Source organism: Hippichthys cyanospilos, chromosome 2, assembly GCF_059441005.1.
Source record: "Hippichthys cyanospilos isolate Australia breed blue-spotted pipefish chromosome 2, RoL_Hcya_1.0, whole genome shotgun sequence".
NCBI classification, from domain to species: Eukaryota; Metazoa; Chordata; class Actinopteri; order Syngnathiformes; family Syngnathidae; genus Hippichthys; species Hippichthys cyanospilos.
The window spans coordinates 23,525,326-23,551,704 of record NC_142370.1 but is presented as its reverse complement, the minus strand read 5'-3'; the positions used below and the strand labels follow the sequence as shown (position 1 = coordinate 23,551,704).

Sequence of the window (26,379 nt, the reverse complement as noted above, 5' to 3'; positions counted from 1 at the left end):
TTAAAAAAAAGGTGAATTTAAGTGAATATTCAATTTCAATATTTATTGTCAATTCAATTTTGATATGCATGTTTCAAATTAACCAAAACACATGCTTAAGATAGAGTGAAATGAAAGAAAAAAAGCAAATGTTAAACGCAGAACGGCTCGCTGAAATGTATTTAAATTATTTGCTGTTATATGTAAAGAACGCCTGCCAAGGTTGCCCCCCCTACAATTTTAACACACCAAATCCGGCCCGCTTTGCAAATAAGCTTGGACACCCCTGATCTAGAGGAAGCAAATCTAAACTGAACTTGAACATATACACGCTATCATCGGTCTGACACATAAACAACACAAGGATGACAACATGTACTCGCAGACATATAATTTCTCAACTTTGCCACCAACGAGGTGTTTATTTACAGAACGGCGATCTTCAACTGACCGAAGGGTGAGCCTCTTTGGCAATGCAACGTAAATGACCACAAGGTGGCACTAAAGGACAAAACAACATCCCCATCAACCCATAACGTGAAACAGAACAAATCAAACTGTTAAAATGAAACAAGTATAGTTCCAGCACACTCCCCGCCTGTTATAAACATTACCACTAAGTTACTCAAAGAAAGTCACTTTGTGTTCAGGATTTCTTTGGGAAAAGAAAGCCCACCCTTTGCTCACAAATACGTCGAACCGAACAAGCTTAGCATTTTCTTACCAAATGCTCGAACCTCTCGGAAACTTGTCCTTATCCAGTTGTCAGTAAAAGTTGGCCATATAAAGCTATTGGTGCTGACCGCATCTCACTGCGTCACACTGCAGCTCAACTTTCCTCCTTTTGTTGATTGTCGCCATTTTAGAAAATTAGGGGCTCATGCAGTCAATTACTCATATACTAATTTGCTTTTCCTAATTGAGCCTATAGATAGCAGCATTTAGCACACGCAGGTAACAGCGCTGCTGCCCAATGAATTCATTCTCCATGCGGGCCAGATGTTATTGATTTTATGACGGAGGCTGCGAGCCGGATGGAAATTGACTACGGGCCGCTTTTGGCTGCCGGGCCGGACTTTGGACAATATCTGCCCTAGGAGTACAACAAGTAAAAGACAGGAAACATGACAGTAAATGAGATATTTTAAAAATAATGGGGAAAAAATATAGGCTTACAATACATTTCTTTTACTTTATGATTTTTTTTCCAGTGTAGGATAAACAGATGAGCGATTGTGCCCTTTTCAGTTTGAGCGGCCATCGATCAAAGCGCGCAAGGACGGGACTAGTAACAATTCAATGAGAGCGGCGGGTGACGAGGAGGGGAATAAGCGTTCGATGAAGTGAAGTGTGAAGGAGAGGGGAGGAGCCGCAGGAGCTGGATGAGGAGGAGAGGATTGCGGAAGCACAACGGTGCGTAAAAGTGACCATCTCGGTTTTGGTCTCTCCTAAGTCCCTTCCATCATCCCCCGTATCAACATCCAGCACGGGCGCCTCTCAGTTCCCTTTCCGGCCGGGATCACCTGTTCGGTGGTCGCCGGTTAAATTTGCATCGTGGAGTCCCGTGTGTCGCGGCTCGGTGCCCTCCTCCAAGGTTTAGGGGGAGGAACGCCGGGAACCACGTCTCGGTTTCTCCCGGGCTTCGTGAGCACCTCCGGCGAGAGTCATGGCACAGAGCGTCGGGAGAGACGCGGTTCGACCCGGTCGCGGACGCCCGTGATGCGGGGGCTGATCGCGCCACAGAACACCTTCTTGGATACCATCGCCACTCGGTTCGACGGAACCCGTGAGTTCCTCGTCTTAATTGTCGGTGACTTTTATCGATTGCTGCTTCGCAGCGAATGTTTTGCACAATTCGTCGTCATGACGTTAGATTGATAAGAACTGACAAGTGGCTGTGATTGTGTCGTCAATTTGGCTGCTGCGTGAAATTATGAATGGCATACAGGCGCAGAATCGCGAACACAAATATTCATCAATTAATAAGCAGGACGAGCAGAAATCCACTCTGCAACGAGCCACAGCTCAACTCAGTGAGTGATAAATGCCGAACGCTACTGTACTGTATTGCAGTACTTGCGTTGCATAATAGTGACTGAATGCATTGACCAATAAAAAGTATAATAATCATACGAATGCTGGGACTGTGCCAAATGTGTGCAACTCTAGCCATCAGTTAATAAGAAAGTTTCATTTTGCCGACTTGAGTCATTTCATGGTTCCACTTTTACTCTTAGTAGATACATCCATATGTAACTTCTTCCCACAAGTAGGATACACCTGACAAATGATAACGCACTTCAACACTGGGCAATTCTTACATGGCCTTCAGATTTGAGCATATCCAAGCGTCCATAATGTGTGGAAATGACCTTGATCTACATTCTGGTGAAAATCAAAATTACACATCCTCTCATAGTGCATCTCCTTTTTTTGGAAGATAGCATAAAACTAATTTGTGCACAAATCCCTAACAATCTACGTGCTTACTGGAGTTTTTGTTGCTAGCAATGTTACATAACACCAGGCGCAAACACAGAGAAAAATGTCTGGATAATGGAAGCACTGTAGAAAAACAAAGATTCTTTTAAAAGATATTCCAGATCATTCAATAGCAATAAGGTTTAAGGAAGTGACAGCTTGACAACTATTTTGACAGTATTCCAGTTGTACTTGCGACTTCTCTGACCTTTCAAATGTGTGCTCAGAGAAGCGAAAGCATCAATTCAGAGCAATATGCTACATCAGAAAAGAGCAGATCCTTTGCAGGCTCTGGGAATGACCGTTGCTAACAATGTGTGACTGTTGTCACAAAATCAAGAGATTAAGGAGACATTCTCCTTAATGATGACAGCAGGTGTAATTTAGAGTATGAAAACACTGGCATGACCCCCAATTGAGATTTTTCTTTGTTGCCTGGCACCTGAAAACCTTGGCAGGTTCTAAGTTAAAAGGAACTTTAATGAGGTTTGCTGACCGGAGAAGTGTGTGGTGCTATTCAGCCAAAAGAGACATTTATTTTCATTTAAAGGAGCAAAAGGTGGTCATGGATAGGTAAAGTTTCTTGCAGCAACACAGTGGACCAATGTTTAGTATAATTGCCTCACAATTTATAGGTTGAGATTTTGAATCTTGGTTAGGGTTAGTTGTTTCCTCTATGGAGTTTTTATGATATCTATGTACTCCAGCTTACGACCGCATCCCATTAATTAAACCATATACTGTTTTGCATTCTTATGGCAGTTGTGAGCATTAGAGCAAATGAGTGAGGTATGGTTAACATTCAGCAGAGGTCTTTTGTAAAATTATACATACAGGTCACACTTAGGCCACGTGAATGTACCGTACAGTTGTTCTGGTTGAGCAGTGGCATACACAACAGGGGGAAAAAATGAAAGTATGTGTATGAGTAAAACATGCCTTTGTGACAAATTCTTGTCAGCAGAAATATGAGGCTGAGTGAAATTGCACTTTGCACAGATACTGTAGTTGTGGAATTGGTTCCCAAAGAGGGTCAACAGAGAGCCCAGTGCTCTCATCTGCCTTTCTTGCGTGTCAGCTGACTCATGTCAGTTCCAATCACATCTCATTCATGAAATCTCATTACATATGCATAATTAGCCGCATTGTGGATGCAGTTAGCCTCATTATCTTTTCAAAGAACGACAAAGGGAAAAATATTCTTGTTCATATGAGAGAATTACATCAATTTTTTTTCATTCACAAATTGGTAGATTATATATTAAGATCGCAAAACCAAACAAAAATGTGTATATTAACTATACAGCATTTTTACTACACTGGTTAATTGATCCATTTGGCTGATTGGCCCTTCAAACATTGGCCAGAATGGTTTGCCAATTATTTTAACTTTTCTGTCACGGTGTGCGATGAGATCCAAGAGTACTTGATGCAGATTGGAGTTGAGACTCATTATTTAATAAGACAAGGTATGTTTGGAGAGGAGCAGTATCAGGAATCCGGCAGATGAAACATGGGACAGCCTCCCATAAGTAGACGATGATCTGACAAAGATTTCATAAAAGCAATTCAAACTTATATACTAGACAAGACAAAGCGCTTCATGACAAATTGTGACATCCATTCCTAAAAGACATTGAACATCAAGGATAACTGACATCAAATCCTCAATGACACGCTGTGATGCAAAAGGCGGCGTGCGCATTGCAAATGGCGACACTTGGATTTACAAATGGTGATTTGCGCGTAAACAACTGGTGACGTGTGCTTCAAATGGTGACATAGTTTTACAAATGGTGACATGCGCACTTTGTGACACTTTTACCTTTTTCCACTCAAAACATTTACAAGTAGCTCTGATGTCATTATGTACACATTACACACACACACACACACACACACACACACACACACACACACACACATATATATATATATATATATATATATATATATATATATATATATATATATATATATATATATATATATATATATATAATGTGTAAAAGTATGTGTCATTATATCCATTTGGTTACACTCCTTCTAGTATTGCAGTTTTAGGTAAGATTTTTTTAATCCAATCAGAATTCAGCTAACAACTAACGCCAGGCTGTATGAGATCTGCTTCAGAATCAGCAATTGCAGGGATCTTTGCACTGTGAGTTAATGGCCGCATACAGTTAATCGACAATTGCAATTTTGTCCAAGTTTATGGATTGCTTGATTTCTGGATCTTTGGTAGACGGGTACTTGCTTCGTCCGTCTGGGTTATGGGCAGTTGAGACATCTAGGAGAAGGAATCAATGAGCAGAGGTTTGCTATGTAAGAAAAACATAAAGGACACTTGAAGGACACTTTAATTCCCACGCAAGCGGCTGCAGCCAATGCGTTTTCACGATGTAATGAAGACAGCTTTTTGAAGCTGAAGCTTCATTAAAGCCACTGAAGAAAACTACTTGCCCTTGTTGTGCCTTGGAGGGAGTTACATATACCGTATCATGAAATTTATTGATGAGATCATTCTGCAAACCTGTTATTCAACAACAAACCTCAAGTTTGCAATGATTAAGCAATGATTAGGTGAGCAATGCAATGACTAAGGTCACAGTTTCATCCATCCATTTTCTGTAGCCACCTATCCTCATTAGGGTCACTCATGAATGGACGTTAATAATCTCTGGAAAGAGCTGCGTACTCATTCACTGAGCTTCAAAATGAATATGCACAACTGTCACCATAATGCGTTGCCATTCCAAAATCTCTGTGTGATTATTAGTTTAGATATTTGCCACGCTGTTAATGTGGTTAAGTGTATGCTGACTAAACCAAACTAACTTCTGGCTTCCAATTCCTTTCACAGACGATCAAAGTGTTATTGCTTGTTTGACATTACATGGTGATTTACAATCACGAATGCTCATCTCATCTTTGTCTTCGTAATAGTTCCAATTCGTTTTCCCCAGACAGCAACTTTGTGCTGGGAAATGCCCAGGTCCAAATGCTCTACCCCATCGTCTACTGCTCCGATGGTTTCTGTGAACTGACCGGCTTTGCCCGCGCTGAGCTAATGCAGAAGAGTTGCACATGTCATTTCCTGTATGGCAGCGAGACCAGCGGCCACCTCACCTTGCAGATGCAAAGGGCTCTGGATGAGCGGAGGGAGTTCAAGACTGAAATTATCCTGTACAAGAAGAGCGGTAAGAGCCATTGTTGACTCAAATATTGTGTTGCCCAAATGATGTACAATGGATTTAAAAAGATTACAGAGCCTTGAACAAATGCCAGGTTTCTGTAATTCGTTAGTCATCGCCATGAACCACCCTGATTATGAACAGTTACACATATCAATCAGTGTTAGCAACGAAAAAAAAAAAACAACTAAGAAGAAAAGTATTGAAAATGGCTGGAAAATGGTACTAGAACAATTGAAATTTACTTGGTCTTATTCATAGGCACTTCAAATGATGTAAGGTGTGTACTCACTCACATTTAAGATGACTTTGAATGTTTTTGCTTAACTCTCAACACCGCCACATTGCAGTTACAAGAGTGTGTGCACACTTGTGCAACCTCATTGAGTTGTTTACTTTAAGTTCCCTATTAAAGGACTGTTTTTTGTTTGTTTACTTTTTTAAATTAGTTGAACTGGGGTTTCTAGATTTTAAATCCACTGTATTTCTCAAATATATATACTTTGCAGGTTCCAAATTCTGGTGTCTGCTGGACATTGTGCCCATTAAGAATGAGAAGAGTGAGGTGGTTCTGTTCCTAGTCTCGCAGAAGGACATCACAAAGAACAAGGACCTGGATCGTAACAATGAGTCTGACACCGGTGAGCTCAAAATGCCCTTCAACAATCAAGCAGCTAAAAAGGTCCCACAAAATGCATGACTACGTTCCACATTTCAGATGAGGAAACAGACCTGGAGGTCCATCAGATCAGCCGCCCGGCCGGCTTTCACACGGACCGGCGCCGGAGTCGAGCCATCCTGTATCAGCTTTCTGGACACCTTCAGAAACAAGACAAGACCAAGAGCAAGCTGAACATCAACAATGTAAGAAATGCTGCTGCGATTGATCAGACATTAGGAACTCCGTTACATAATTTGACATAAGTTAGACTTAAGTTGCCACTTTTGTCTCTTGGGATTTCCTCAGCTAAAACTTGATTTTGACTGTGTATTTATAAGAGGCAACTTGACAAATCGGAATCTTAATGATAGTGCGCAAGGCTCCAAATGAGCAGGTTTGCTATGGAAATTTTGGACTTTGCGCATAGTGTAAAGTGAGAATCAAACGCCAGGCTGACGTTTCCAAACGGTTTTTGAACGACAGTTCATTTGTGTTCAAGAGTGCCGCTAATGTTTCATGGATTGCTCAGTGAAAAAATGCGCACGTGAAAGACGCATGTGCAATTCACATTGCTCATTCGCCGTAGGATTAGTCATGCCAAGCAAAAGGGGAGGCAAACCCAACTCGATCATTAAAAGTATGGGGGAATTTGGACAGTTAGGAATAAAATGTGCACTTGAGTAATGCTTGAGTAATAAAAATATATGCAAAGATTTAAAAAAAAAAATCCATATTCATACATTTATGTTCATTTAATGCCATTATATGCTGAGGAAACTGCAACAACACATCACAACATGCCACCGCATTGCAAGGTAGGCCAAAAAGCACATTCAGTAATAATAATAATAATAAAAATAAAAGCATGATACATGGATGTCAAAGCAATAGCCTTATCAAGCTTTTACGTTCTTCCTCGGACCAATGGTTGTGTTCCGATTACCTTCACTCGTCCTCGTGACTCATTTATAGCAAATAGCTACCCACAGCAACACACCGCCAATAAATCATATTCAACTGCTGATTAAGAGCACGAAAAAAACTCTTGGCAGTTAGGCTGTCCTTGTACTACGATACGGCACAAGCAAAAGTGACAACGATAGCTATGCTGCATTCATATGAAGTCAGGTATTTAAAATCTGGAGACAGAAAAGAGCCATTGATGCAACAATAATTATAACTAATGTTATTAACATAGATGTATGTATATTCATTATACATATTATTATTGGAACAGAAAAATGAAAAGAAGAACAACACTTAAAGTAGTGAGGACCTTTGGAATGAAGAGGTCACTAAAACTGCTAGAAAGGATATGGTATGCGCAGTGTGAAGGGAGGCAGGATAGGGTGGGGACTTCCAATGAGTCTGGCATGATGATTTCGTCGTATGTACTGTACATATGTATGTGTATATATATATATATATATATATATATATATACACAGTGGGCCCCCGTGTTATGACCTTAATCCGTTCAGCGGCTAGGCTCGTAACTCGAATTCGCAATATGACGGGCGATCCAAACCTATGTTAATTAGTGAATGTGTGAAACGCGTGCAAAAACCTTAGGTAAAAACATCACGACTTTATACACATATTAAAAATTAGTAAGATAATCTACTGTACAGTTAAATGAAATAACAAATATACAAAGGAAAAATGACATTTACCTTTGGGGTGATGTGACTTGAGCTGGTGGTGGGTGGAGGCGGAGGGGAGCAGAGACGAACCAGCAGATTTTTTTTTTCTTACACGAGAACGTTTTTTTTAAACAATGACTTTTTTTTGTTTAAACGAGAACTTTTTTAAACAAAAACTTATTTTTAAACGAGAACTTTTTTTTAAATGAGAACACATCACCGGCGATTTCCTTCTCTTAAATCCATAATAGAAGAAGCCTCTCCATTTTGTTGTTGCTCGAGGTCTGTCCCCCGGCAAGGAAAGTCATGCCCTTAGAACACTTGCTTGCTTTAATAGCTTCCTTGTTCTTGAGAATTGTACCGATTGTCGAGCGATTACAGCCATACTCTCTTGCAAGGTTAACTATGCGTGCGCCTCTTTCGTATTTTTTTATTATCTCCTGCTTCGTTTCTATTGTCATCATCCTCTTACTTCTTCCTTTACCGCCACTTGCAATTTTAGAAGCCATGTCTAACAGATAACATTTTGCAAAGTCTTCATAACACACGAACCAGCTCGTGCCATCAAGCAAGATGACGGAATTCGGCAATAGCATATCGGCATTTCTGTGATTGACGTGATGCCGGCCAATAGCATATAGGCATCTCCGTGACTACCTTAATCGACCAAGAGCATAACGGCATTTCCGTGACGTACGAGAAAAGTTCTTTTTGTTGATGCAGCAAAGCGAAAAGAATAGTGCGGACACACTGACCGGCATGTTAGATGGTTCGTAAGACGAAAGGTTTTTGCGTAAAAGGGGGATGAAAAAAAAACGCCGCGGTCCACGTCGTAAGATGAAAAATACATAAGACAGGGGGTTCGTAAACCGGGGGCCCACTGTGTGTGTGTGTGTGTGTATATATATATATATATATATATATATATATATATATATATATATATATATATATATAAAATCAGTGGTAGGCCGTCAGGCCAGCAAGGCCTTCTCTGCAGGCCGAACATAACCTTACCTCATTATCATAACTATAATAAACTATAACAATTATGATAATAATAATTAAAATATTAATAATAACTATAATGAAAGTCAATTTCATTTTAAATGTATTTTTACTAAATATATATGTGTTGTATATAACATTATTCTCCATATTCTGTTCTTTTCGTGTCATATTATATCCATTTGGTTATGCTCCTTCTTGTGTTATAGTTTTAAGTTGGAGTTTTTAGCCAATTAGAATTCAGCTAACTTGTGTCATCAGGCTGTATGTAATCTGCCTCCTCCAGGAGGCGCTAGGGCATTCGCTTCAACACTTGTGCGCTTCTGTGCAAGTGTAGATGGATATGTGAGCAGCCGTATACTTAATAGATAGCTGCAATAGCCATCAAGTCATAAGATCGCCATCTAGAGGCCTCACAATGAACGTGACGTGAGTGGATGCTCACTGCAGGAAGGCGGTGCAATGCTCAACAGGCAAGCTACGCGGTGTTGGCTTTGGCTAGAGGTGAGGCGTAGCTATTAGCTAACCTGTCCCAACTTAGTTCATTTCTGACTGTGCTACCAGGGGCGTGAGCTAACCCTGGCAACTAGTTCTGCTGGTAATGCCTTTTGTTTGCCAAGGAACGATTTGGTATTTGAAGCTACACTGGATTTGCAAACCAATTGTTTAACCAAGGCAGCAACGAGACACCAAAGCTCGGCTGGACACACGAGTTACCGTGCTTTTAAAAACTTATGGGAACACCCAAGTGGATATACAATATTGTACATCTCAGTTCATGGACGGAAGGATGGATGTGGGACTGAGGATGAGCGTGACTTTACTTTTGACTTCAACCCAAGTAATGGCTAGCCAAATTAAAATTAAGCCAAAACGGTAACTCTAAATTCTTGCCACAGTAATTTGAATTTAACCAAGGTTAAGCCTATGTACGACTGCGCTCATCTGCTGACCAGCATGCTCTTTTTTTCTCGTTTTTTTCCCATCCAGAGCGTTCTGGGAGCCAATGCTAACCCAGTGCCAGAGTACAAAATGGCAGACCTCCAGAAGTCTCGCTTCATCCTCCTCCATTATGGCACATTCAAGGCTGGTTGGGATTGGCTGATATTGTTGGCGACTTTCTATGTCGCTGTCACGGTTCCCTACAACGTCTGCTTCACAGCATATGAGGTTCGAGAGGACGGTGTGTCAACAGCACGAAGCCCACCTAGTGTCAGTGACATCTTGGTGGAAATTCTCTTCATTATTGGTGAGGAAGCTGCTAATGCTGCATCGATGATTCCCTTTTGTGTAAACAAGCACATGAAGAACATCCACATTTCTGTGTGTTCCAGACATTGCGCTGAATTTCCGAACCACCTACGTAAGCACGTCTGGTCAGGTAGTGTACGATGCCCGCTCCATTTGCATCCATTACGTCACATCCTGGCTTTTTGTGGATTTGATCGCCGCCTTACCATTTGACCTGCTCTATGCTTTCAATATCAGTGTGGTGAGTCTAGCACAGCATTTCCCAATTATCACAGTCCCAAGGCCCATATCAGAAGCACAAATCACATTAATAAAATAGAACGAAGAACTTTTGTGCTATATTCATAGTTAGCGCGACAAAATACGTAGTTTTATAAAAGAAGTAGCTTTCGTGAGTTTTTGTTTTCATTAACAGAAATGTTTTCTCAATTTCAATTTGTGTTATTTAATTCATTTTGGTTAACAACCTTACTATGTCGTGTTTACTGAAATAATTAAGATCTTGTTTCAATTTACTCATAAAGTGATTTATGGAGTGTAAAGTGTTGTCCTGTCTAGTTCAGCAAAATGCTGGTGTTAATCTGTACACAAAACAAAAAAATTCCCCATGTCATCTCCCAGAACTTTGGGGTGCACTTGTTGAAAACGGTACGTCTCCTACGCCTTTTGAGACTCCTGCAAAAACTGGACCGCTACTCCCAGTACAGTGCTGTGGTCCTCACCCTACTCATGTCCACCTTTGCCCTGCTGGCCCATTGGATGGCATGTGTCTGGTACTTCATTGGCCGCAGCGAGATTGAATACAGCAGCCCTGCTTCATGGGACATAGGTTTGTGACTTCAGGATTTCTGCCTTAAAGCAAATTTTATGTGCAGTGTGAAGCCTACCATATTGTCCATTAGTATTAATTCCCATTGACACTAATAACCCAATTTCTTAGCGCCGACCTATTTTTTTTTTTTTTAAAAGGGACTTGATGCCTAATGGCAGCATAAGTAAAAAAAGCAATGCTAACATCCAAGCACCTACATTCCTCCAAAGATAGAGCAAAGAATGATTCTGATCATTCTATCCACTGAGCATGAATTTGTGAGAAAACATGTGACTATGGCAAGTTGTCTCACCTCCTACTGGGTTAACCACAAATAAGAACAATGCTGTGAGGTGCTTGTGGTGTTAATGTTATTCTTGGGCACATGATTCAGATGTGACCGTAAAACACAGAATGGGGGTTCCATTAATTGCTTGCCTTTTGGGAGCCTGGTATTTCTTTTCAAATTGAATGTCATGTAGCACTAGCTGGCGTTTGTTACACTCACCACCTAAACCTCTCTTAATTTGGGTCATGCTACGTTTGCAACCATGGTCGTTGTACACACATGCAGCCCTAGGCTTGACCAAGCAATTAAAAATCCTCATTGCTTGAGAGCAGAGAGCACTAGCCTAATAGGTAAACATCACAGGCTCCCAAGCCACAGCCGAGTGTAGCATCTAGGGCATTGAGAAGCATGAGCTGACATCTGTTACACATAGAAGACTCATGATTACACGTCGAGACAACTGAGGATGAGACCACGAATGCATTTTTACAAATGAAAAAATGTGAGACAACGTACACCAGACACAATGATAAAGAGTCAGGAAAGTAAGCCCCCGCAAACTGAAAAATTGAACGCCATCAAGGCAGTGAATCAGTGGTCCCATCAGGACTTTGGCGAAGGGTAAACACAACCTGTTTGACAGAGAATCCATTGCCCTGTTTACAGCGATGGTTTAGCAGGAAAACTGTTATAGAACGTCTGCCCCCAACAGGATGGCTTCATGAGCTCGCCAAACGTTTGGGTACACCATACTTCTTTGCTCCACTGAGCTCCCTACTGGGGGTTTCGGAATCTCCTCGAGCCGGTGTGACAGCAGAACTGATAAACTCCAGCCAGTGGAACAGCTCTGGACAGGAGCCATCAAATGGGCCGGATTTCTTCGGCGCGACCCAGTGGAACAGCAGCAGGTTCCGTGCGAGGGCACAGGGCAGTGCAGGCATGCCGCTGAACGGTGGCCCATCCGTACGGAGTTCTTACGTGACATCGCTCTACTTTGCGCTGAGCAGTCTGACCAGTGTAGGCTTCGGCAACGTGTCAGCCAACACAGACTCTGAGAAGATCTTCTCCATCTGCACCATGCTGATTGGAGGTGTGCAAAGCATCGTGATGCGCAGGCAGATCCCAAACATTTCTCTGCTGATTTTGTTTCACTTTTGTCACCTATGTAGCATTAATGCACGCTGTAGTATTTGGAAACGTGACTGCCATCATCCAGAGGATGTATTCACGTCGCTCACTTTACCACACCCGCACCAAAGATCTGAAGGACTTCATCAGAGTGCACCGGTTGCCGAAAAGCCTTGAACAACGCATGATGGAGTGTTTCCAGACAACTTGGTCTGTCAACAACGGCATCGACGTCAGTGAGGTGACATTTCTAATTGCTTTCAAATCATTTGTCTCACAGTCACAGTCAAGATGGATCGAAGGATTCTTAAAGATTATCACTTGAGCCTTTAGTCCTGGTTTCTATATTGTAGCATAGTGCATCCAACCGTTATAGTGCCAATGTATATATGTAAGACCGAGCACAAAGGAAGCGTGGCGCTGCCATTGTGCAGTGATTTTAGTTTAGGGGTGGCCAAACATTTTTGCCCAAAAATCTACTTTTCCAACAGTCAACCCCATGCAATCTGCTGGTTAGCTAAGATTACAGGCTGCAAGATATCGCTACATTTGATTACGCAACATATCATGATCCGACCACTGTATCTGAGTCTTATTGTTTTAATTGTTGAGACTATAAAGAGAACAATGTAAGCATCTTTGTTCTCGCACAGTGGAAGCAAGAATGGCCGAGGTTTAAATAATGAAGAAAAACATGTATTCTTAATCCTAATAATAACAGAATTGATAGAGGCAAAAATTGCAGTAACGATATAAACACTTTTATATACTGTTTGTGTATCTGAAGTTAGATCCGATGTTTGCACCTGTTTTTATTTTTTTCGATCCAGATAGGTCTGCGATCGACACATTGAGCATCTCTGTTTTAGACTGACACTCATTCAAACATGCAGTACTTCACTGCACATGCAGATACATTAAACGTATTTACAGTAAATCTCTTCTAACGAACTTGTGAGTAGTGTATGATTGTATGCACACCCCTTTGGCATTATGGAATAAATGCCAAGCTAACATACCAAATCTTCTTCAATAACTAATAAAAAACGTCTTCTTGTTTATTTTCAAATGCGTTTTCGTGCATTTTCAAAGGCAGTCCAAATGTGGAAAAAAGCTTTTTTTTAACTGCACAAAAATTGTTACGTTTTTAGCATGTAGCTTACAAGTACAGTGGGCCCCCGTGTTACGAACTTAATCCGTTCAGCGGCTATGCTCGTAACTTGAACTGCTCGTATGACGGGCAATCCAAATCTATGTTAATTAGTGAATGCGTGCAACGCGTGCAAAAACCTTAGGTAAAAACATCACGACTTTATACACATATTAAAAATGAGTAACATAATTTCAAATCAAATCAAAATCAACTGTATCATAATCATAATCAAATCAAATCAAACCATAATCTACTGTACAGTTAAATAACATATACAAAGGAAAAATGGCATTTACCTTTGGGGTGACGTGACTTGAGCTGGGTGGAGGCGGAGGGGAGCAGAGACCAACCCGTAGAATTTATTTATTTATTTTCTTAAACGGGAACTTTTCTCAAACTAGAGCATATCACCGGCGATTTCCTTCTCTTTAATCCATAATAGAAGAAGCCTCTCCATTCTGTTGTCAATCGAGGTCCGTCCCCCGGCAAGGAAAGTCTTGCCCTTAGAAGATTGCCGAGCGGTTACGGCCATACTCACGAGCCATGCGTGCGCCTCCTTCGTATTTTTTTATTTTATTATCTCCTGCTTGGTTTCTATTGTCATCATCCTCTTACTTCTTCCTTTACCGCCACCAGCAATTTTAGAAGCCGCGTCTAACAGATAAAGTTTGCAAAGTCTTCACAACATTCCTTCCTTCCGTTTTTCACTCATTTTCTCTCCTTCCTTCCGTCCCGACCAGCTGTGCCATCAAGCTAGATAAAGGCGTTCGGCCAATAGCATATCGGCATTTCTGTGATTGACGGCCAATAGCATATCCGTGACTGACTCCGTGACTGACACCGTGACTGAGACAGTGACTGTGACTTTGTAAGAGCAATAGCTCATCAACGTTGCTGTGATGAGCGTCAACTTTGACGTAGCAAAGCGAAAATAAATGTACGAGTACAATGGCCGGTATATGGTATTGTTCGCAAGACGGAAGGTTTGTTCGTAAGCGGGAGACAAAAAACTCCGCGGTCCACGCTCGTAAGTCGAAATGTTCGTAAAAGAGGGTGTTCGTAAACCGGGGGCCGACTGTACTTTCAAAAGTATTTGCAAATACATGTGAATGTATTTGCAAGTATATTCAAATGCATTTGCAAGTACGTTTGAATTCGTTTGTCGGTCAAAAACATGTTTACTTCAAATTGGCGGTTCCATGCTTTTATATGGAACAGATAAATGGGAAGTCCGTTCATTTCAGCAGGCAAAGATAGAATTGCTTTTTCATTCTTAATGTGGTCATGGAACAAATTTCACTTGTTTCTTAAAATCCCACAATGTTTGTGGTCAGATTCAGTTTAGGATTTTCCCCATCCATATCTCTGATTCATATCCACCCCACAGCTCCTGAAGGACTTTCCAGATGAGCTGAGGGCTGACATTGCCATGCAACTGAATAAGGAGCTGTTGCAGCTGCCACTCTTTGAGTCAGCCAGCAGAGGATGCCTGCGCTCACTCTCACTAATCATTAAGACATCCTTCTGTGCTCCCGGAGAATTTCTTATCCGGCAGGGCGATGCCCTGCAAGCCATCTACTTTGTGTGCTCAGGCTCCATGGAAGTGCTGAAGGACAACACCGTACTTGCCATTCTAGGTAACAAGGAACTTTTTTCACACTGATAATTACACAACCGGCGCAGTGACGTTCAGAACCTCAGACAGCACCTCCAGTTTCAAAACAAACTGAACAAGACTGAGCCAGACCACAAAGTGGATCATTCAGACCTCCTGCATGTGTCTGAATTTGAAGTTAAGATTCATTGTATTGTTCAATTATTTATTTAGAAAGAATTTGCTCCTCTTTCAAGTGGACTGTCATCTTAGAATTTTAACAAGTTTGAGTTGCAGCTTTATCTGGAGGTTTGGGGTTCAAATCTCACGCCTGTGTTGTTTTGGGGTGTTCTCACCATGTTTACACTTTGGTTTTTGGGGTCTGATTGTGAATGGGTTTGTCAGTGTGACCTTAAACTGGCTGATGACTAGTATCTTGCCCCCAAATTTAAGCCCTGCCTGACCTTCGACAGTTTTGAGGACATGATACTACAGAAAAGAATGGATCATATGAAGTTTTTGCAAAATTCATTTGGATGCATTTGCAAGTATACACACCATGTTGTGTGCTGCTTGGTGCAAGAAACCGGATGCTCTTTTTGGTGAGGACAACATCATGGAAAATCAATTACCACTTGATGAATCATCACTTGATCACAAATAAATCAAATGTAAAACAGCAAGCATTCTTACCATTTACATCTGCAGCATTGCTGCCTAACAAAAAGCCTCTCCGCACCCAAAATCTGCGACCTGACATAGTCACACTGGTCCTGAAAGCACACGTGGAACAGATCACCTGGACTCAAACGTCTCTGGGATCATCTCATCTCTGCATATAAAGCAGAGCCAAGCTACTTGTATTGATGAGCTGAGTGGTGTAAATAATGAAGTAGGCGCTGTACTCATTAACATTTTGGCTTGGGTGTGTGCATGTATAACATGATGACATGATGACACACACACTCACATTCACGAATGCACACACTTTGTCATTGGTGCCTCACGTGTTCTAATTCACAGGAAGTGTGTTGTTCCTCTCCCAGCAACACAGCTGCACACACACACACACACACAAATTGCTTTGGCATTGCCCTTTTTGATTTACAGCTCGGGTGGCTCAGTGAGGCTGTGGTTAGCACGTCCGCCTCACAGTTCAGGGACCCGACTTCTAATCCAGCTCCCCGCGACCATGTGGGTTCTCTATGGGCACTCCGGCTTCCTACCACACTCCAAAAACATGCATAGTAGGTGTATTAGACCAGGGGTCGGCAACACAAAATGTTGAAAGAGCCATATTGGACCAAAAAAACAAAAACAAATATGTCTGGAGCCGCAAAAAAATTAAAAGCCTTATCATGAAGGCAACGCATGCTGTATGTATCTATAATAGCTATATCAGCCTACTATCAAAATGATTGAGTTAACTACGAATACATAATGAGGCTTCATGATTAAATGTTTATTTTTCCTGCAGTGCATCCTGTCGAAAATGACGCACCACATAACTATGGTGTGCGATGCCGCTTCAAGTTTAACTTCATTACAATATTAATGAATTATGAATTAATGTCCTTGATTTGTTGATCGGTGCTGTTGCCTGCCATTTTAATCGTTCTTTCCTTCACTGTTTTGACAGAGAGAGGCGTGTCTTTTTTTTTTTTTAATCCCGGTTTTGTTTATGAAGTCTGTAAATAGGTGTTCTGATATGTTGATGAATGACTGCATGTCACCATCTATGAACGGTTTGCCACGTTTTATTATCTCCCGGGTTGCAACGAAACTTACAGCAGTCGTGGAGTTCGGAGATGCAGTCGTGGAGTTCGGAGATGCAATCCACTTCTTGGACATATTTTTGCGCTCCTCTATATTCTGCAGAAGTAATGCAATCGCACTTTTTCTTTTTCATCGCCAACTGGGTACTCGGCTGTAAATGTAGAACGCCTTCCGCGAAAATGTCGTTCCACATTGCTCTTTTTCTTATTTGACAACTCGCTACAGAGCAGACATTCGGGTAGTTCTTCCGCATTGACAATGAATGCAAATAATTTGGTCCAAGAAATGTTGAATCCTCTGTTTTCCTCAGCTAATTTTCTCTTTTTCCGTTTGGGAGGCATGACCCATCACAGCCGCCGGTTTGTTTACAATGGCCACTTGCCTAGCATCCCGCCCTGCTGATAGAAACCCGTGTCGCAGGCTATGACGTAATTCTTCGTTGACAGAAATGTTGAAATGTAGTATTTATTCTACACATTTTTACAGCGTTGGAAAACGTTAAGGATATTTTTGTCATGCTTGTCCCCCTACAGAAACCATATTAAAAGGAAAAAAATATTTCTGTCCCCCACCTTTTTTCATTTTTTAAACACTTTTGAAAAAGCTCCAGGGAGCCACTAGGACGGCGCTAAAGAGCCGCATGCGGCTCGAGAGCCGCGGGTTGCCGACCCCTGGATATTAAATTGTCAACAGGTGTGATTGGGTGTCTGAATGGTTGTTGGTCTCTGTGTGCCCTGCAATTGGTTGGCAACCAGTTCAGGGTGACCTCATCTACTGCCCAAAGTCAGCTGGGATAGGCACTAGCAAGCCTCTAACCCTTGTGAGGATAAGTGGCTCTAGACAATGAATGGAAGAAAGGATTTACAGCTCGGCACAAGCAATGTGATGCAGAGGGATGCAGAAAAATAAGAAAAAAATAAAGCTGCAGTACAGAACTTCTCACCCATGTTGACATTTTGCAGAATATCGCTGCAGCTACTTCCCAGTTTGGACCATGGAGAAAAAGAGTAAGTAACAGTGACACTTTTAATCAAGTATGTCTTTTCCCATTCTAGGAAGAGGTGACCTGATTGGCTCTGATTGTCTAACTCAGGAAGAAGTGATTAAGACCAACGCCTGTGTGAAGGCTCTGACTTACTGCGACTTGCAATATATCAGCCTCAAAGGGCTTCGTGAGGTTCTCTGCCTCTACCCCGACTACGCCCATAAATTCCTTACAGAGATCCAACACGACCTAACGTACAACCTCAGGGAAGGACACAGCGCCGAGGTATGATGATGTTGACAAATCAAAACATTTACTGGATAATGATCCGTGGAGCGCATGAGCAAGTAACGCATTGCAGATCCCTGAAGCGCTGCTAAATATTGTCCAACCAGATGGCATATGCCTTTAGCATGTTCTGCATGTGTTCTAGGATGCAAGAATCCAGAGGGCATACTGTGAAATCATTTTAATTTCTCAAATTATCAATATAGACGAGAATATCAGTCTTGGTGCCGCAGTTCTGATTCCCCATTAGAGCTGTATGCTGAGATGCCAAAGCATTTCATTTATGTCCAGTTTGATTCAGTGCATGGAAGTCCTCAAAAATGCACTATTGTAAACACGTAAAGCACCTATCCGGCAATCTGTCAATTGTGCCATGTTTTATAATGATGAATTGAGCAAATTATTTTGATTCATTGCCTAGCCCTTTTTGCTATACTTTTTTACCCTTAAACTCATTCACTGCCATTGACAAACCTTGACGTCACAGATACATTCTAACTGACTGGCAGGGAATAGGCTAACTCATTCATGTATGTCAAACATCCATTTTATTAGGGCCCATGGTGAATGTGTTCGTTTGCAGTGATGTGCCTTTGGATTATGCCTGAATTTGGGTTTCCAATCCAGAATATCTCCATTTACATGCTTCAGCAAAGAGGATTACAGTGATTCCCCCTACTTCGCTGTTAATGGGGGCTGTCAACCCTCCGCAAAGTCTGAAACCCGCGAAGTAGGGTATCAGTTCTTAGATATCTATGTACGCCCCAATATAGCCGCAGTGACCATAAACAATCATTTTTTTTTTTTTGCGTATTTTTTTTCCTTTCTCCTATTATTTAACATTACATTATCCTTATTAACAGTATTAACATAATTGTATATTCATTAAATAACTAACATTACTTAGTTTGTTGAGAATTTGTTCTCAGGACTGGTTATCTGTACCAAGACTCCGGTGAAAGAGTACGCAAGTCATCACGTTGAACTTCACATTTATTTTGGCTCATGTATGGTGTATCATGTAGTATCTGTTGAATAATAAATCAACAACAATCTTCAGTCAGTAAACTAACATATAAACACTTGCCGAACTTTAATCTATGAATTTACTGTATTTTTAGCCGAAATTAGCGGGTTAGTGACAACTAACAACTACAAACTATAAAGTGCAACCTCTACACAAACGAACACATAAACAGAATAAACACTCATCGCTTACTAAACAGACAGTAGCGTGCGTTACCAACATAAATGATAATAAACTATAAATATGAGTTTACTTGAGAACTTTAAACAGGAAACGGAAATGCAACGCGACCCGACAAATTAAAATCATGCATTTCAAAATAAGATAAAATAACCGTCACAAACTCTAACGCTTGAAGAATTCTTAACATAGTTATTAACTAATATTACTTATTTATTTGATGAATACAGTACTGTATAATGTACTTTTTTGCTTTTTTCATTTTTTTTTCCATTTTTGCGCATTTTTTAAAATATCTTTTATTTTGAAATATTTTTCATTTTTCCTGGAAAAACCCGCGAAGTACTGAGACCGCGATATCTGTGACCGCGAAGTAGGAGGGATCACTGTATACTAATTGACTGCATGTAAACACAACCACTGCCTGCTTTTTGAGACTAGCTCCTTTGGTTTGCAGCTTGTGATTAGTTGAAGCAGTGGATGTGAGTGAGCTAAGATGGATCAATATTATACTAACCATCCCTTTTCTATAGCCGCTTATCCTCACTAAAGTTGCTGGCCTTTCTCACTGTCTACGGGCTGTAGGCGGGGTACACCCTGAATTGGTTACCAGTCAATTGCATGGGGAAACAGGGACGAACAACAATTCACACACCCAATTACATCTACGGAGAATTTAAAGTGTCAAGATTGAGATTGAGGTCCAGATAGGGTGTCTAATTTGGAGTGTTTTTAGAATTTGAGAGGAAGCAGGAGTGCCTGGAGAGAGCCCACGCTGGCACGGAGAGCATGCAAACTCCACACAGGGTGGGCAGAGCAAGCTTGATTTGAACTCGGGACTCTAACCTGTGAGGCGCACATGCTAACCACTCTGTCACTGTGCCGCCAATCCTGTATTAAATTTCATTTAATTTGGTTAAGTTCCTTTTTGATAAGGATTACAGTATTTACACCCGATCCAGAATTTGGGTTGTGCGTAGTCATTTTGTTTCATTGACATTGGGATTATGTTGGAGTCTTTGGAAAAAAAAAAAAAAAAAAATCTCCCGCGTAAAGTGTCTCTGGACCTTAATATTTGGATACAAATAAGTGCATTTATGAAACAAAAAAGGTCTAGCCCCCTTAATATTTAATCAAAAATAAATTCAACTTCTATTCCTGAATAGTCTTTTTGGCCTATAAAGAATTTTTTTAAGACTCAAGCAGATTGACAATTAACTATTACGTTATCAATGTTCCAAATTCCGCGTCCGTGAAGAAATAATCCCACTTTATAATCACCAATATCTCGGATAAGAATCACGACTTGAATCCCTCTGTTTTTTAAGATTAGTTTAGTTTAGAGTTGTAATAATGTTTACATTCGCTGCGGGGCTAAATATAGAGGCGTTAGAGGGTTAGGGAAGGGAGGGGTGGGGGTGGAGTCACCCTGTATAGGGAGAAGTCACCCCTGACTGGATAATATGTTGAACTACATGCGGATGAGCTGCTGTCACAAGGATGAAAGGATGCTGCAAAGGCAGGGTTGTCATCTTGTTTCCGCACACACGTAGGCCACTGTACATGCATGCACACAGTGACATGTAACTAAGCACATTTGTGCATCATGCATTTCGACAAATGCTTGCAGAGACACATTTGCCCGACATACTTGCAGCAGCACGTGGACCACACACACACACGCACGCACACCCACACACACACACACTCACACACACGGAATGAAATCCCAGACAGCCCATATCTTCCTCCCCCTTTCCCTCTGAGCAAAACCTCAGCTAAAATTAAACCTCTGTGGTCTAAAAATACCAGTCTTGCTCACACGTGGACTGGATGCAGACCATATAAATGTTGGAGAAAGGTGGGGAGGAAAGGTTGTCGAGGGATGGGGGTGCGGCATTCCTCCCATGATAGAACCAGCACGGAGGAGTGAACGGCACTCGGTTCGAAATGAGAGCACTCCTCAAGAGACATGCTGTTAAAGTGAAAGTTCAGCTCCAGTGCAACTCTTTCAATGGGAACTGTTTCTACTCGACCCTTGCACGGTTGCACTCACTCGAAAATAAGGATGTGGATAACAGATGGGCTGGCTACAAAAATAATGTTGTGTTACATCAAACCGAAACAACCAGCATGACTGTGCATTCCATCTTCCATTTCCTCATTTTCTTACTCTCAGATGGACTGCGAGAGTAACGGTGGCCTCGTCAAGAAGCTTCCCTCCATCAAGGAGGATGAGGAACTGTCAACCTCCAAAGAGGAACGCTCACCTCTCCCACAGATGCCTCCGCTGAGCAAACTGAGCCAAGGCCTGCGCTCGCCCCTGCGCTCCCCATTGCTCCCGTCGAGACCCGTCCGACCTCCGAGCAATCAGGCCGGCCTGCAGATTCCTGTGGTGAGCTTCAGCTGCCTTCAGCCGGAGCTTAGCCATCGGTATGAAACCAATCATTGATCTCCAGGCAGGGTGCCCAGCTTGTATTGAGTCAATCTCAATAGGACTCCACACTTTTCTTCTTACAGCATGAATCAAAGCAAAAGGTCAATTTGTATCTTGGAGGCACATGCTGTACATTTGTAGTGTCTTTTAAAAAAGCCATCAGAGCCCATTTGATTTGAGGATCCAATTTGGACATATTGAACTCTATTTTTGGCAAGGACAAGGCGTATGACAGCTTGAGAGTCATTCCTCAAAAACACGGTGCGAGTTGGCGTTTGACATTTTTTTTGATGGTCCGTCGGTTGTCAGTACCCCACCCGCCCCCCGTCATTGTTGGACGTGCTGATGGTCTGCCCACCTCTGAAAGTCCCTACTCGCTAGTATTATTGCTTAGTGCTTACCTATCACACACGTCTCCTGCATGCAATTCCCTCTCTTACTAAGACGCTCTGTCTTTTCTCATGCTCTTCTATGTCTTCTACTCCTTTTTCATCTTCCTTTTTATCTTCTTCTCCTTCTCATATATATATATATATATATATATATATATATATATATATATATATATATATATATATATATATATATATATATATATATATATATATATATTAGAGATGGGTATTGGGTCTTAGAAGTGTATTGTGATATATTGCGATAGAGCAAAGGTATATATACTGGGCAATTTTTGGTTAAAAAACAAAAAGAAAATCCATGATACTGTATATATCTTAAAACGACTGAAAAAAACAGAAGGAAATTACAAAAATAGACAAATTCTATTTATTCTTTTTCAGAAGCCACACATCATTGACATCTCCGAGCACACATTCAACATTGTTTTTCAAAAACAGCATGTAACATTTTTTCATTTCAAGCAAGCTCTTGACTGTGTTAATATGTCCCCAGCAGTTGGGAATATTCTTTCAGATGCCACTAATGTGACAGGAATACATAGGTAGCACTCTGCCACAAGTTCCAGCACAGGATACTGGTGACAGTGTTCTTCAACCGTAAACCAAACAGATATGTGATGCCGCTCGGGTTGGTGAAAAAAAAAAAAGACAAAAACCAAGGAGAAATCGATTGTTATTTATCAAATACAGTGGCACCTCGAGACTTGGACGCCTCTGTACGTTTTTTCGCCTTCATGTCACGAAAATGACTCAGCATATTCAGGAATACAAAACGAAATGAAACAAAACAAACCTTGAAATCTCAAAATTCACATTTGAATCCAACGCATCTTTAGAGTCTACTGTTCTCTAATATGGTTGATTGGATATTATTGCACTTCTCTGGAACACAAACAAGAGCTTCCGCCGGACAACTTGAACAGGAGTTTTCTTTTTCTGCTGTTTGCCCTACTCCACTGCCACCAGTTTAACTTTAGTTCATGGACTCACTCTATAGGTAATTTTAATAATAATAACAATATTAATAGTATTGCTGTCCATAGTATTTAATAGTATTTCCATGGCTGTAGACGGGACACGGTGGAAGTCCCTCATCCAGGGCCGGAGTTGCCTTCCGGGGTAGACAGCTCTCACTCGTTGGCTCGAAGTGGAGCCCGCAGCCGACAACATGGGCATCGGGGAGGCAGGGTCAACACTAGCCGTCACTTTTATTGCATTTAAAAACAGAACACAGCAGTCTACGGTCTCGCTCTCCCGCAGTGCAACAACTTCTCTCCTGCTGTACATGCGCCTCCTCCACTCTCTCTCTCTCTCTCTCTCTCTCTCTCTCTCTCTCTCAGTTGCTCGACCAATACTGTATCTCTCCTCTCCAGTCAGACCATACACGCAACACTATTGTAACATTTAATGTGGTGTTTTTGAAGCGCTTGGAATGATTTACATGTAAAACACGATTCATAATATGACAAAAATCATGATACAAAAGCCACTCCGGAGCGGATTGATATATATATATATATATATATATATATATATATATATATATATATATATATATATATATATGAAAATAAGGCATTTCAAACCGATATGCAATATATTGGAAACTGAGCGTCATATTGCAATATGTGTATTGTGTCACTTCGTGTCGCAAAACAGTATATCGATATTATCGCCCAGCCCTAATATATAGGCACCGGTATTTGGTTAGACGCTCGTAAATCGGACACACCCCTTTTGCTGATAAAAATACAAGCCAACTAGCTTAGATGTTTGTAGTGATGGGGTATTTTGGAGCGCCGAACATTTACTGAAACGCTGGTTCATTGCTCGGGGCTCCAGTGACACAGCTTAAGGAGGACATCTATAGTATTGACTATTAAATGAAGCGCAACAAATTCCTGTTGAAAAGCCAATTACTTTTTATTTTGCAGCATTCATGGATTGTTTGGGATTTGATTTTCTATGCACATATGTTTGGCGGCACCAGATAATTGCATAGTTTGTAATCGACACAATAATAATATACCGTATTTTCTAGGCTAAAAGCTGCAATCACAGTTGTGGACGCTTTTTCAGAAATTAATACTGACATGACTTTCTGTTTGACGGCGTGGCCCACTGGGATGTCAAAAGTGAGTGGCACTGCATCCATGTTGGTGATGTGGTTTGGCTGGAGATTTTTGTCTGCAATCTTTTTGCAGGAACAGGCTCGGAAGATGGCCAATATTTCCTTATAATCTGCCTGAAGTTTCTGCGTCTCAGTAGTCCTTGCCCGGGTGGATTCAGAAATTGAAAGCACCAAGATGGGCCTCCACAACAATGTTCAATTTTCATGCATTCCGCAAGCTATTGCTTTTGCAATAGTCTACCACTTATTGTACAGGAAGCACACATTGATTCCATATTATTGTCAATGAAAGCAAACAACACAATAAATACACTTGCAAAACATTTGGCTTGTATTTCCGCTGGCAAAAGGGGTGCGTCGGCCTGACGCACATCTGATGGAACGTCTGTTCCGACAATTACAGCGACATTTTTACTCCGACATTTTATAGGCATTCCCCTAATTCGTTGGCGAAACGGCTGTCCATCAGTGCTGGCGGCCTGCTACCACTGCGAGTTGGCATCTATTGCACTTACATGTAAACTATGCTGACTCATATGTCCCGAAGTGGAATTTTCCCGGAATTGTGCTTAAATTAGCTAATTACTTGTCTAAGTGTCTAAGCTAGCTTGCTGGCAAATTAGCCAGTTAGTTACTATGCTGTCTACTGACACCTAATGCGCTTCATTGATGTCACTAATATTAGTAAATTGCAAAATAGCATATTACCTTAATTAGTATCGAACTGGTAGTCATTGGGTTATTTGAGTATTGAACTCCAAAGTTTGTGTAGCTCTACAAAAGCGAGTTGTTGAGTTGAGTTTTTCACTCAAAATGTCGGAATCCCTCAATCAGGGTTAGTCGGGTAATGGAGTGTCCACTGTATCAAATTGACATGCTTAAAATGTTTTTGGATTGATATTTTCTCCTTTTTCCATATGGGCTCCCACTCAGCTTTGTAGATGGCTTTGAAACAGAAAAGCAAAGCAGTCTGGACACAAAATTGGATTTTCAGTCCAGCCACGATACAGCCACAGGTAACACTCAAAGCAGCACTATCTGTACAGTCAACTTTGAAAGCATCTTGGATTATCTGTGACGTATTTTTGTATGTGCTCATCATCCTTAGATGAACACGATGACAGGGAGACCATGCAAGCTATTGCTAAGCTGAAACACGAGGTGAGACTGTTGCACTTGAGCTCGTTTTCCGTGGCGTCTGGCCTAACCGAAACTCGTTTCTCTACGTTTGCACCAGATGAAGGTTCTTTCTCGCCAGGTAACCTCTGTGAGTCAGGAGCTTCAAGAAATGACCCGACTTCTCAAACCACTTTTTCACAAACCGATGCTGATCCCAGGCGCTTTGACCCCGCCTCCCAGCATCTCCTCACACACTTGCCCCCCGGCAATCCCGCCTTTTACCCGGCGTGCAGATGACCAACACCTTCATTGTGTTCTGATTCCTGAGACATCATTAACCCCGCTGGGTGTGGAGGGACCGGATGGTTACAGGAGCACACAAGCGGCAGAGTTTGACCCCCTTCACAGTTGACCAGCCACCTCCTCTAAAAATCCGGCAGCTGGGTTTCCTTGCTCAGCTCCGTCGTCGCGTCACAGTTCTCCACATGAACAAAGGTTTGACCCCATTCACAGATGACCAATCGTCTCCTCTGGTAATACGGCAGCTGGGTCTCCGTGCTCAGATCCGCCATCACTTCACAGTTCTCCACATGAGCAAAAGCTAATGCCGCTTCCCTTCTCCTCCTCTTCCATCCTCTCCCTCTCATCCTCCTGCACACCTCTTCTGCTGGACTTAACAGGATCAAGTACAGATCCAGCATCCCACAGCTTGCCTCGATATCAGCTCCAGCCTTTCTGCCACTCTCATCCCCAGCTGTCATTCCCCACGCGCTCGTCTCCTGAGCCCAACTTCCAACAGGTTCTCACAAAACCAAGTCGCAGAAAGCC

General features: G+C 41.6%; 1 protein-coding gene and 1 long non-coding RNA gene across 3 annotated transcripts; one reads left to right on the top strand and one right to left on the bottom strand.

The window, feature by feature from the left end:
* The first annotated feature begins 1,268 nt into the window (after nucleotides 1-1,268).
* On the top strand, nucleotides 1,269-26,379 carry LOC148427898 (voltage-gated delayed rectifier potassium channel KCNH8-like). Of its 2 annotated transcripts, XR_015864203.1 has the most exons (16): nucleotides 1,269-1,765; nucleotides 5,427-5,660; nucleotides 6,164-6,295; nucleotides 6,373-6,518; nucleotides 9,957-10,215; nucleotides 10,301-10,458; nucleotides 10,839-11,046; nucleotides 12,030-12,407; nucleotides 12,487-12,686; nucleotides 14,986-15,235; nucleotides 18,024-18,238; nucleotides 21,628-21,881; nucleotides 25,366-25,448; nucleotides 25,541-25,593; nucleotides 25,670-26,046; nucleotides 26,232-26,379. XR_015864203.1 is itself a non-coding variant. In XM_088406432.1 (15 exons), the coding sequence occupies exons 1-15, from the start codon at nucleotides 1,699-1,701 to the stop codon at nucleotides 25,961-25,963; spliced, it is 2,931 nt and encodes a 976-aa protein (XP_088262558.1). In that variant the 5' UTR covers nucleotides 1,269-1,698; the 3' UTR covers nucleotides 25,964-26,224. The 2 variants fall into 2 exon arrangements, 1 of the variants encoding a protein (XP_088262558.1); XM_088406432.1 differs by lacking the exon at nucleotides 26,232-26,379 and having other exon boundaries at nucleotides 25,670-26,224.
* Nucleotides 4,501-17,356, bottom strand: LOC148427899 (uncharacterized). Its single transcript, XR_015864204.1, has 3 exons — nucleotides 16,981-17,356; nucleotides 6,387-6,473; nucleotides 4,501-4,750 (listed from the first exon to the last, which is right to left on the bottom strand). It is a non-coding gene; the product is annotated as an uncharacterized LOC148427899 (long non-coding RNA).